The sequence below is a fragment of the Crassostrea angulata genome, chromosome 8, assembly GCF_025612915.1.
Source record: "Crassostrea angulata isolate pt1a10 chromosome 8, ASM2561291v2, whole genome shotgun sequence".
Lineage (NCBI taxonomy): Eukaryota > Metazoa > Mollusca > Bivalvia > Ostreida > Ostreidae > Magallana > Magallana angulata.
This window is the reverse complement of record NC_069118.1, coordinates 44,554,847-44,568,881: the sequence shown is the minus strand read 5'-3', so window position 1 is coordinate 44,568,881 and position 14,035 is coordinate 44,554,847. Positions and strand designations below refer to the sequence as shown.

Genomic DNA, 14,035 nt, shown 5'->3' with positions numbered 1-14,035 from the left:
ATTTCATATATCTTAACTACATTTTTAAACACCTGCACATTATTTGTTCTAGATGTATCACACCGACTGCGAGATGTTACAGTAACTATAGGACTGACAGAATCTGACATCAACACTCCCTGTGGTTTCTTTGCTGGTCCCGGTAGTTTGTCACAGCTGGTCGCCATCGACTGTCCCACTTCGTCGTTTGGGAGATACGTCCAGATCTCCATGACAACCGAGTATCTCAGTCTATGTGAGGTTGACGTGTTTGGTGTTAAGGTCTAATCTTAATCCTACAATACCATGGGGGAGATACATTAACATATCCAAACCATACCACTATCTAACTCTCTACGAAGTTGACGTGTGTGGGGTAAATGTCTGAATATTAGAATTGATTACATGTATGTCTTAGTTGAATTTGTTAGAGATATATGTTAGTTTAATTGTTACCGTGTATCGATATATATTAAAAATTTGGCTCGTCTTAATATGTTTCGTATAATTGTTTTAAAGAAAATATTCAATAATAATGAATACACTTGTTGTCAGGTGATATACCAACTAAATTAGGTAAACTGTATGAAAATAAAAATCTTATGCAATGGTAGTAAAAAATTATAATATTTTATAAGACATTGTTTGGATATTTCAAAGAAATAACTGTATGTAAGTGGTCTATGGTCTTTAAAAATAACAAAGATATCAACGTTTAATTTGGGTTAATTCTCGTTGATCGACTTTGGACAAGACTGTGGTATTGCATGACAAATACGATTTATATGTAGTAGCTTAATAAGAATTAGGTAGAACTGAATTTTGATTAAAAACCTTGAAACACTGATCACACTATGACCACATGCAATCAAGTCACGTGGTTACCGAAAAAGTAAACACGTTATAGAAACGTCAGGGAAACTGGTTCTGGGATATGAAATGACTGAACGCGCCCTGACAACATCAATTGCTATTTCATTCGACATTCAACTTGTTTTCTTTCATGGCATACATTTATGTTTTATCATCTTTGTGTTAATCAATATTGTACATGTAAAATATTGATTTTAATTTGTGTTGGAAGTTAAAGCAACAAAAGGAATTGTGTAGTATGATGAAAAATAGTTATTATAATAAATTACTGTGTTTTTACTTTTTAGGTTTTGATAAATATGTATTATAAGAGTTGTTGTTTTGTTTTTACATTAAAATCATTATAGCATTCAACTTGTTTTCTTTCACGCCAATAAGTCTCAGACACAAAGGCCGAAAATAAGGTTTTTTTCAATCCTTTTACTAGCCGAGCGTTCCCATTCAAATAAACACCAACAAATATTTACGACTTTAATAATTACAGGAATTGACATATACACAAGGTACATAGGTTTGCATGTATACAGCTTGACAGGTCTACTGGTTGACATGTCGACGAATTGACAGGTTTAATTGTTGTAAATTCTACACGTCAACAGGTTGACAGGTAAAGGGAGACAGATTGACAGGTTGAAAAGTAGTTTGATCGACAAGTTTAAGGTGAACAGTTTGATGCATTGACAGGTTTTAAGGTAGTTAGATCGACTTGTTTAAGGTAGACGGGTCAATATGTATTCAGAACTAAAAGTAGACAAGTTGACTGGCCGAGAGGTTTGGGGACAGGTCGACGGGTTTTTAGTACCTGTTACAGAAACTCTATTAGTCATACACTGAACATGACCTGAAAAAGACTTCAAAATTTTCATGAACGCACTAATTGTTTGTAAATGACAATAGTGTTGATTAGTTTTGGTTATGTTTGGACTATTTTTTCAGAAGAAAACAATTTGCTGTCTGTTTGAACAACACCACCATTTTGAAAATAGATAAATTAGTGTAGTTTATTATAATAGCATAATATGATTACTCTATGTAACGCTTCAGCAAATTGGTCTCGAGAGTCACGCGACAGGGCGAAGAAATCCTCGTGTCTCATAAGGAATAAAAATTATTATCAATCTCTTCGTATGAAAAAGCCGAAATGAACATACAATGTATAATAAAATGATTAAAGTATTTCACTCCTCACGTTTTGATTTCATTGCGCAGATGATCATTATAATATCTTAAATAAATATAATTTTATATATTTGATCATCAAAGAAATATCATTATTTCATAATTACACAACATTCATAAAGAAAATCAATTTGAATTCAAGAAACAAACAAGGTTTGGGGGGAACTATTTTTTCGTGCGGAAGGTTTTATAGACAAAAATGACGGAAACAAGCAATTCTATGAATTTTCATTATACCTTTCTTTTCTTTATACTTTATTCATTCTTCACATTTTTAACATTTGATAAGTTTGTGACATGTTCTATAGGTTCTGTGTGACATGTACAAAATTGAATTTTGAAAAAGTGATACACATTTAGCATAAAATCATGCAAATATATAGAAAATGTCTGAATTTGTTAAAGCTAAATTTTGCATGAATTTTACCTTTGAAGCCATATATCTAAAATTTGACATCACTGACCCCATGTTTTATGATATCAAAATGATACTGAATACATATCTAGGCAAATTGAATTGATCTTATAAAATTCTTGATATTCAAAATGTTTTTATTTCAAATCAAATTGTAACTATTGTAGAAATTGACAATTTTAAGTGCAAAAACCCTATATTCAGTGTGACCATTGTGTATACACAATGGTTTTAAAGAAATAAGTTTGCTTCATCAAAAATCTGACAAGAAATCCTAATCAGGCTGAAAAGGTGCAAAAAGGTCAAATTAAATTGACCATAACTCTGAGGGATGAACACTGACCTCGCATTATCTTTGTATCTTTTAAGTATTTAAGAAATTCTTGATACAAGAACATTGAGGAGTGGAATACCCTAAATCTAAATATTTGATTATTTCAATTCTACATAATTCAGAAAAGAAATCTGGCTATTTGTATGCATGATTCGAATTTATAAAAGAAAGATATAAAATAACGTAGACAATCACACATTTATGTTAAAAACTATTTAACTCAACGAATTTAGTATAATTATAATGGTATGTTGCTCGATAAAATAAAAAGAAATATTGCATAAATATTCCGAAAAAAATGACGATTTATTTCACAAGAAAAATACAAAATCCTTCCGGTGATGCCATCTTGATATTTCTTGGAGGAATATTTTATCATCCTTCATCGTTATGCAATAAATGTGCAATGTACCACGTTACATGTACACGTTCGTTGAAATTAGTTAATTTGTTCAGGTCTTCTTTAATAAGAGTAAACTGATCCTGATTCAAATTTGCAAACACTTACAAATAAAACTATTTTAACCTTGGGCAGTTTGTTACGAACTCCGATTAGATGAAAGCGGGGTCTACTCATGGGTAATTGTCCAGTCATTGCCTGTTAGATATGAATACAATGATTTGAATAACGCAATGACAATTGTCTGACTTCATCCAGGGCTGTCTATTTCAATTAAAACAGTAATTTCACACAACAGAGCAAATCATTGGAAAAACCTTTCTGATTCTACTCTTAGCAAATCAGAAGAAAGGTCAATATCTGACAGCTTTTTTGATGACCAAACTAGATAGAAACGTTAACATCCCATCGAAAGTCCAAGTTCTTATTAAAACGGATCTAACTCTAAAGGAAATCATTTACAGATAATCAAAATTCATGTTTAGTCTTTAAGGAAAATAGTATGCATTAATTAATCAAAATTCCAAAAAAGGGTTTTGATACTTTGACGTCCAATACAAAAATATGAAGTGTAGTATCAAACGTAAATTGTAAGTTCCTAAACTTGCTGAAATGTCTATGCCAATTTATGAAAATGTTTTGCTTTTAACTGTGACATATTCACATGCATCTGAACTGTTTAATATACATCATAATGCAAAGTACATTGGTCATTTAATGAAATTAACAAAAAAATATTCCCTTAACAAATATGAACTTTTAGATTTACCTTCTGCTTGTTTTGCCATGAATTTTAAAGTCGGCCAGAATATCATATTGTAAATGAAAATAGCCAAACTGTTTGTACAAGAATGAACAGTTTTGGTCAATGACATTCAAAGAGTCTTCTTCAATGACAGTTAACCATCGATAGGCGTTTGCCAGGGCGTTTCCTCGATCTGTACAATATCCACAGTGCTTAATTGGTCCCTTCAAAGTTTGATCTATGTAATCCTTGACGTGGTCTGTAAAACGAGATCCTAGAAATCTATAAATCTTTGAAACTATTATCAATGGAGATTGACACATTTCCTCATAGGTAACACGCATCATTCTGTCCTTGTAACACGATTCAATGTCATTATATAGTGTTACATCTGAAGATATTTGGTCACATAGTTCTTCTGCCGCCACTTGTAAATTCATGACTTCAACATTTTTCTCGAAACGAGAATTTAAAATGCCACGGGGATCTCGTATTAAGTGAACAATTTTTAGTCCTGGTAACCATGCTAGGAGTTTTTCTGTCATAGACATTGTGAATCGGATTGTTTTAATAGTCCGAGTTTTGGCGGTCAAACATCGTTTGCGCAGCAAATGGACACATTTCTTTGTTGTCTTCATTCTAGAGAATTTTCCATGGAATAATCGAACACACTTGATGTAATCCGAATGTTCGGGTGTAAATGAGGGTATGAATGAATTAGTTAGACCATTCAAGTCAAGGTCTTTAAAGTTACAGGCAAACCAATTGAATATCATCTCTGGATATATTTTTTCAATGTCCCCAGTTGAAAAATACCTTAAATTAAAAAAGATGCATATATCAGTATTATTAACGTGAGGTGTTGTATTGTATTGTTTAGTACAACATGTTCAATTTTTATTTGGTACTTTTGTCAAGATGCAGGACAATTAAAAGTGATACATACAATGTGTGTATGGTTCATATTTTCATTTTCACAGTAAAATTATGTTAAATCATGAAGCAATGCTCTCTCAAAGTTTTCTAAAATCAATTAATTGAAAAAGGCAAACCTTCGAGTTCCATTTAGGAACTGAATGCTTGTTTTGTTTTTGAATTTAAGAAGCGCCGAGGAGAGGTCGTGCAGGGGCTCAAAGAGATAGAAGTCATCATCAATATGGCGTATGAGGTCTGCAGTCATAGTGGATCCGCTCCTGAAGTATGCCACAACGAGTCGCATAGGCGTGGTGTCCTTGGGGTCATAACCGTCTATATTAAGAATAGGAAGAGTTGGGATCGGTCTATAAATGGACTATTACTTTTAATTATTATGCTTCTGGTAAGTTTGTCACGATATATTCAAAACCTATTTATTTTTCGCATAGAATACAAATAAATTGTATACTATGCTGTAATAGTGCACGCCCATGCCAGTCTTTCGACTTACAATCTTAAAGAAGCAAAAATCGAACTCAAGACATTAAGGGCGATAGTCAAGTGTACCACCTATTCCGTCTTGCTGGACTTCAATGGTTTCTAGTAGTTTTTAGATGTATAAAATGTTGTTATTAAGACCTAATGCATAATTTTAATTTTGGTCCAGAATAGTTTTAAGAGTGACAAGGAGTTCAAAAAGACAGTTTCTAATTAAGTTTTGAACAACTTGTTAATGATTTAACATTTTGTAATTAGGAATCGCTACATGTACCACAGTCATGACGAATTCTTATATGACGCTAATTAGAAAAAATTAAAAGATCATAATGCGATTTATTCTGCTAAAAAATCGAGTTGCTTTGGAAAGGACTATCGTATATAATTTCTTGAAAAAAAAACCCAGTAAAGTTTGGTAATTTTCTGTGATAGAACAGCAACATACTGAAATATAATCAATTCAGGGTTAAAAAAAGCAAACAAAATGCACTATTCATCAGGGATTATCTTTATTGTCTAAACAACACTGAAACGTAACAGCTAGATGAACTTGGCAAATCAAATCAAATTTCAACTGTTATAGTCAAAACACAAAGTCACAACAAAATAACACAATGTGTTTCGTTGTACATACACGTTGACTCTGGTTCGTGCATTATTTTTGAAATCCAGGCAACTATTTAGAGAAAGTGTATGTTCTATACATAACTATTATTTAAAGAACCATAAAATGATTGTAAAACATACCAGATAAATGTAATGGTCTTGCTTTTGAAATGCATGGCTTGTTGCCCAATATCTCTTTTGTTTTAAACACTGGTACTTCCCCTAAAAATAATGAAATTTGTATTAAATATGTGTCAAATATATTTTATTAACCATAAATGTTTTAAATTTCAGAGTCTTTATTAACGACGATATGATAATTTTTTCTAAAAAATACATTAGACCTGTAGTTTAAGTGATAATTTAGTACTTCCTCGGGAATAACCCGGTTTGCGGCAATAAACCTTATAGCGAATATTATGTTTACATGTTAACTCTTCTGGTCAGTCTGTATGATAATACAGTATATATCAGAAAAAATATTGCATTTGTTACGTATTAGTATTTTTAAGTTATTAAGTTCATTTATGTACTTAACACAAGAAAACTCATTTGCCTTTAGAATAACAATATTCAAATTTGATTATATGTTCTTTGTACATTTACCGAATGCGTAATTGATCGTAAATGTAGTCCTAGGAGAACGCAAAGTATAAAAGAAGTTAATCATTGTCTATATAAAAATCACAGATGCCCAAGCTATGAAGATGGCTGTATAAAACAAACTGAGTGACAAATCCGACTAACTTTTCATACTGGGGAGGGGGGAGGGGCGGCGGCATGGTGTACAACACTAGGACACTATTGAAGAAATCATATAATTACACTTATTAGAAAATCTTGTGTACAACACTTAGGAAACTTACTTTCTAAGGTAAAATATAAACCCAATAGTCCGAAAACTCCGAGAATTAAATATCGAAATTGACCTTCGACAAACATTTCCACCACCTTCCTTTCAACGGTCAACAGATGTTTCCGTAAATTATCTTTATATAATTCTGAATGTATTTTATCGACCAGCTTTCATCCATTCATTAACTGATATAGATTTACGACAGTTTTCAGCTTTTAACACCTGTCATTTTCATAAAACTAGAATATTGAAGCGTTTCTTCTATATTGTAATGTCTAGCTGAGTATTTACGAATGAATAAGCAAGCTTTCGGGGACGACAATGGCAACAGAAGGTCAAAACTTTATTGTTCGTTTCTTTCCACGGCTACGTTGTTAGGTCAATATTCTATCCCACTGGTTAACAACAATATGTACAGTAATGGAAATTGACAAATCAAAATGCATAAAAGTCTTCTATCATACTATAATTAATGTCTGCCATCGTTTTGAAAAGATCACTTAATACTATATGTTTCTGCAATCGCTCAAGGCAATATTCTTAAACACAAATATATGACATATAGCCAGCTTCGCAAGAATTATAATAAAACATCTGGCGTGTATTTCTTTGAATGAGATTGCTTTTTCGTATAAGATTTTCAAAAAAGGCAATAAATGGAAGGCTACCTCGGTCACTTTAAGGCAAGTGTCCTTATCAATGTCCTATAATCTAGTACATATTTCTTTAAAATATGAACACTATCCATTAAAAGGGTTGTGAACGTGGACATGAAATACGTAGCAAGTACCAATTAATTTAGCTGTAATATTTCTGATTTTAATCACACCAAAAGTGTTTTATAATTAAATGTGCATACCAATTCAAACCTCCAATTTTACATCAACAGTAAATGTTAACAATATCAAGTATTTAAACCAAGCATAGAAAATGTTTAATTCAATTTGAATGCAAACCCAGTAGATACATAAAACTTGTTTCCCTGCAGCCTTTTAGCATTGACTACCTGTGAAACTCGCTTAACTAAGTTGTGATTTTTTGTATTATTTTGTTTATTGCCATATGTATCCATTTACGTAGTACATACATATAATTGAAATACGAAAAAGTTAAGATAAATATGTGTGAGGATTTTAATTAGTTTAATACCAAATGCATCCTACCGAGAAAACGTAGTTAGGGCAAAGACACACAAATAGCAAAGTGACTAATTTGATCTAACAATACTCTTATTTTTCTAGAAATAATCGGCTATTGTATCAAATTTTGAGTTTATTTCATATGTTCCAGATTTTTTTTTTTTTGGTTAAAAAAACCGCCCGAATAAAGGAGCTATGAAATTTTGTGCTGGGAGAATGGACGTCGACAGATCAACGCGAGTAGAAATTGAAAATATAAATGTGTTACATGTACACGAGAAATAAATAATGTGTTTGTAAATGTTTACGGCAAAACTACAATATTAATCGTTATCCTTCATACATGTAATAATATATATAAATTAGGTATTTTAAGCCCTGCATCACTGGTATTTGATATTAGTTATAGATATTGTTAACTTGCACATATACACAAATTACTTTTATCCAACAGTGGTTAAAAAAGCAAATTTATTAATGTAATTCAATGAACAAATATTCCAACAGAATAATTCGTCAAAAAATTGTTCAGAATTTGGAGACATTCGACTTTTCTTAACAGATTTGTCAGTCTCGTCTTATAATGTTACATGTTATTAGTGCAGCGAAAATGTTTGTGTTTATTCAATCTACCCTTCTAGTTTAATCTAGTTTATGACAGTTTTTCTTCAGGACCATTAAACATTTTCATGTGTAATTTTTTTTGGTTTCTTTTAAAGGTCTAAAATCATCATTTATTATAATGTGTAACTTTTATTTGGTCCTTTTTGAAAATATTATTTTAAACTAAGATTCAAAAGTAATTATAATTCTTTTCTAACTGTTATCAATTCTTTTCAAGATTAATTTCACTGGTCACGTGCAGTTAGACGCATCTGTGAGATTTCTCTTCCTAGCTAGATTTACGGTTATCAACTGTCAAGAAGACACCAAGTACCAATGTGGAATATTAATGATAACCACAGTATCAAAATTCAGTTGACATTCAAAACAGCAAAACAATGCCTCTAAATCAGTTTTAAAAAAGTAAATTGCGTATATATCTATGCTGACATAGTCTCGCTTACCCCAGACTCTCGCTCTGAAGATTTGTCGCACGAGTCAAGTTTTGAGAGCGAGAGTCTGAGGTAAGCGAGACTAACGCTGGCAGCGAAGTAGTTTCACAAAATCGCGCAATGTTCGTTTTTGTCATCACGTACATGTAGTGATTACAAGCGATTGCTGCTATAAAAGGGGGTTAAATACTTATTGAATGTAAAAAAAAACCCACCGTAAATTGTTTCATATATATTTTTAAAAAAGTTATTTACAAATGCTTATTTTGAAAACAATTGTATCATCCTGAGTCGGCATAGAAATGTGAAAAATCGTTATTGAATTTGAGTTTAAGATTGAGTTTAAGTTAAGTGAGGCTCCGATAGCACATAAAAGTACTTTATATGGAAAACCTTAAACTGAACAAAAATATAACTTCTCTTAGTTAACTATAAACAGCTGTCTTTACACATTAGCGACTTAAGCAATTTAATTTCGAGCTTGTCTTTACCATCTCAAAAGAAAGCATTAAGATTAAGTATGAAAAAATATGCTAGCAGTTCAATAATATGCTTCTCCTAAAGATTGATTTAAAGTGTAACCTTTTTTTCTTTTAGAGATAAGAGTCTTGTGACATTTTAAACAATAATGCTCAGTACACTATGACCAACGTGGATCCCATACATAGTTTTTCGCAACCCCGTGATAGTGTTTTAATCCTTAGCGCGATACACCGTCACAATATCATCCTAACGATGATGCATACGATAATTTATCTGTTACGTGTGGTGTATATTACCGTATGAAAAAAATTGCTTTTTCAGACGTGTGATGTCTTCAATCGCAGTCAGCTCTATTTTTGACACAGCCCTAGCATCAACACTTCGGTGACCTAGGTTAAAGCCGACATGAATTCATAAATACGCATTATTTCCCTTTTATCTCCGACTACCGCCATATTACATTTGTAGTTGTCGATTTCTATTGTTCTGCTCATCGCTACACACCCCCTATATAAGGCCAAGAGCTCTCGTCTTGCTTCACCGCATTCAGGAATTTCATACACCCGAACACGTTACCTTGGACGAAAAGACTTGTAAAAACGCGTTTTGAACAAAAATAATATGACAACCACTTCACTGGCAAGATATATGCAATAAACGAAGAACTAGACAGACTGAAATCCAGGCGCAGATACTTAAAAAATTCCTCGATAATTGTAGACCGTTTCCCTGTGTATGTTATAACATCGCACATGCGCAAACCACACACTGTGGCAGATCGAGCAATGTCAATTATCGCATGGATTTTGTAAACGGAGTGTTTTTGTAGGAACGGATGGAAACGTTGATACTTTCTTGGATTTACTATCATTTATCTACTCTGTTGAATGTAGTGTCGGCGGGGTTTTCAAGAAGATGCAGACTTTATGCACTCTATATGAACGACACACGTATTCGATGTGCATGCGAAGTAAGGCAGCACTGTCTGTGCAAAAATAATACGGATACCTTGGACATCCTTCAAAGAATAAATATATTTGTATTTCATTGATTGTTGTTTTCTTTATTCTTTATTACTACATTTTACTACAATGTGTAGTTTATGCATTTAGAAGTCCGTGCAATGTGAATGCCTCTATCGGAAAGCAACCGACTTTCTCAACCGGTATATATACCCCAGTGGCAGTAGAGGAGCGATCGAAACTAATATGGCGACCAAATGCTTTTATGAATTCATGTCAGCTTTAAGAAAAGTTTCTTGTATATTTCACGCCTTTATATCTACTATAAATACTGTGACCAACGTGGATCTCCGATTATCCCGCCATAGAAGTGTGATGGATTTTGTCAAAGATTTAAATTACAAAAATGATGGAAAACCATAGGTGTGTAGTTCATAAAACTACAAATTTTGTTAAATATCAACATGATAAAGGCGCTAATCCTAGCGAAGCGATGAAACAAGCATGCTTTGTTTTTTTTCTTCTTTTATCCTTTAAAAAGTAATAATTTTTTCACCACCAGTAAGCACCCTTAATCAATATTTTTATCCTCGAATCATTAGTATTTGTTTTATCAAACATTAGCAAATTTCCTCGTCGGAGCTATTTTAAACTAATGAGCATTTGCAACTTGACTAGTTAAGTCGTCGGTATTTTTTAAAAAGGGATTTAGCTTCAAGAAAAATATATTTAGAAGTAAAGAATTATTACAAGGTCTATTGTACTGGCCAGTGAAATGAGGAAACTTTGGTCACTTTTGTAAATGCGTCTTTATTTTATTTTGGAGGGTGACAAAACATGTAAGATGTATGACGAATGACGAATGACGATTTACTACAAAAAATAGAGAAAAAATATTGTAAATAAACTAATTCAAAAAACACACACATACAAATTAATCCTAGTAAATATATGGTTGACAATGATGAAACGTATGACTATCTGATGTATCAGTATAACCTAATTCAATTAGTCACAATAAGATATGCATCTAGATATATAAATCTGAAATGCTCTAGCAAAGTTTGGCGACAGAAAAATGTAAACAAAGAGGCATAACTCTAGACAACCAAATGATATCATACATGTTGCAAATGGAGTTACCTCCCGTAATATATCAATTATAAACCTAACATAATCCAGCGAAGTTGCATACATGCCTCATAATTACATATAAGTACCTCTATATAGCTTTATCAATATATCATTAATAATGACCTTGAAATATCCATGCATATGCATAAATAGTAACTTTATACCTACACTAAAGTATGAGAATTATCAGAATTATCAGATGTACTGTAATATAATTCTACTGCACAATGTACATATGCATTGGAAAAACATTCTAACAATATACATATATCATAACACTCACCAATTAAGTAGTTTCCTCCATAGAAAAGTACATTCAGTACAAAATGATTGAAGACATGAGCCCACCTCACACAAGTTCACGGGCTCTACACACAAAAATATTGAGCTCAAAAACTGATGGCGTCAGATCAGTTATGACTAACTGCAGTACCAGCATAGATATGACTAATTGCATTATTGGCGGTAACATCTATTTTAGTGAAAATTTACATTAAAAATCTATCTATCTATTTCCAAAATGACGTCCTGCGCAATGTCAAAATATTAATATTATGATTATAACACAACTGGGGTTGAAGACAACATTTATTCCTAGTATGTTAGCCCTCGAAAGAAAAACTCTCAACAGAGGCGACGCGAATGGATTTGTCGTCGGATGACTTAAACAAATCATGCATCATTTTAAATTGTACGATATTGAGTGAAAAATGATTCTTCAACATGTAACCTTGGATTTGGATTTGTATGTTTTTAATGCGGTTATTGCTGTACAAACTTGTTACTATATAAATGGAATTTAGTGATGTACTCGATTTAGCGGAAGAGACTTAACGTCAAAAACGTTACAAGGACTACACAGCCAAACATAATACGTTTACAGTGCACGTGGGTGACATGTTGTTATCCGTTGTATGCCTTCATAAACAGTCCCGTTGATCTATTTAAAGCAAGGATGGTTTTGATCCATGTGATCAATTTATTGTCAAGATTAGATCACACATCAAGATGCTGTTCCTTTCTCAGCACTGCTTTGTAACATCACGGCCTTTGTATTTCCACGTTGCAATGCAGCTGTTACAAATTCCCCTGAAATGAAAAATATAAGCGTGTCGTTAAAAGTTAACTACTTAAAATGCTATCCTAACCACATCGTATTATAATTGATAATTATAAAGTCCTAATTATGTCTTGTAATATAACTTATATCCATTTTGTTCCAGTGCATGAACTTACTTTTTTTTAATTTGAATAATGGAATACACGTTCACCAATAATGAATGATTTAAAAACTTCAAAATGAAGGAAATTGGAAGGAAAAGAAATTAGGATACGAACACGCAGGTTGCCTCTGGAAAATTTGGACACTCGGCATAGTCACAGGCTGCAACAAAGCAGTTCATCGATGAGCAATCTGAAAGAGAAGGGGGACTGTTGAGCGTGTGGTGTTCATTGTACTAAAAAAATCATGTCTGTTAAGTATATCAAAGGCAATCTAAATTGTGTAATAAAGGTATATATATAATTCAAAAAACGTTTTTTTAGTCTTGATATTGTATATTTAAATAAAGTTACCTTTTGGAACATTTTGACTTTTTACTGTTTCCAAAGACAAAAACACCACCTATAAAGTGTGTTTAACGTTATATTTGATATTAAGCTATACAACTTATATATATATATATATATATATATATATATATATATATATATATATATATATATATATACAACAGAACATCTTTGTTATTTGAAAAACACTTCTTATATTTTAAAATGCGAAATATTTTTTGCAAATCTATTACAATAATCTTTTTACAAAGCACTTAATCAAATTCATCATCAGAAAAAGTACAAAATCGATATTGTCGTCAGTTAATTGTTAGTCCATACTTTACTCCACTCATTGAAAGAAACAACACTTATAATTATATGTATCACAGCACACTGTGGTAAAAAAAGTTCCGTTTCTTCGAGATAGTTCGAAATGAGCCAAAATCAAATAATAATAATAATGAATATAATTTTATGAAAACTAGTGACTATTATTTTTTTTATTTAATACATATGATGTATACTATAGCTACTTGAGTAATAAATCTTTGCTTTATCAACGGGTGACGCTCAGACATTTTTTGACAAAGCCTTTAACTTCAACGCCTTAGTGACCTAGTTCTTGAAGATTTATCTGTATATATCCAATATCTATTTTTACAACTAAAAATTGATTAAAAATGGAATTTGTTAGATTTTTAAAAATGAAGGAAAACAAATATGTGTGTGTTATAAATAAAATTACATATCACATTAGCTATTATGGAATCAATCCTGACGACGCGACGGAGAAGGAACACTTTGTTTGTGTTTTTATTGTTTGTGTTTTTATGGCCTTCACAAGCACTTGACGAAATAATGTATCATAAGATATAGTATACTACCAGTAAGCACCTTTAATCAATATT

General features: G+C 31.9%; 2 protein-coding genes across 2 annotated transcripts in view; both read right to left on the bottom strand.

Annotated features, from left to right (window-relative positions):
- LOC128158201 (uncharacterized) overlaps window positions 1-14,035 on the bottom strand; it is a 154,158-nt gene that overhangs the window by 60,775 nt on the left and 79,348 nt on the right. The window lies entirely within an intron of this gene.
- LOC128158199 (carbohydrate sulfotransferase 1-like) lies at window positions 143-6,905 on the bottom strand. Its single transcript, XM_052820962.1, has 5 exons — window positions 6,811-6,905; window positions 6,086-6,166; window positions 4,978-5,173; window positions 3,950-4,741; window positions 143-275 (listed from the first exon to the last, which is right to left on the bottom strand). The coding sequence occupies exons 1-5, from the start codon at window positions 6,884-6,886 to the stop codon at window positions 257-259; spliced, it is 1,164 nt and encodes a 387-aa protein (XP_052676922.1). The 5' UTR covers window positions 6,887-6,905; the 3' UTR covers window positions 143-256.

Excerpts from the sequence above, each read along its gene's own strand:
- LOC128158199 (XM_052820962.1), bottom strand. The coding sequence starts at position 6,886 with ATGTTTGTCGAAGGTCAATTTCGATATTTAATTCTCGGAGTTTTCGGA. Across the intron at positions 6,167-6,810 it reads TTTATATTTTACCTTAGAAA|GGGAAGTACCAGTGTTTAAA; the intron begins GTAAGTTTCCTA and ends CATTATTTTTAG. Across the intron at positions 5,174-6,085 it reads AAGACCATTACATTTATCTG|ACGGTTATGACCCCAAGGAC; the intron begins GTATGTTTTACA and ends TTCTTAATATAG.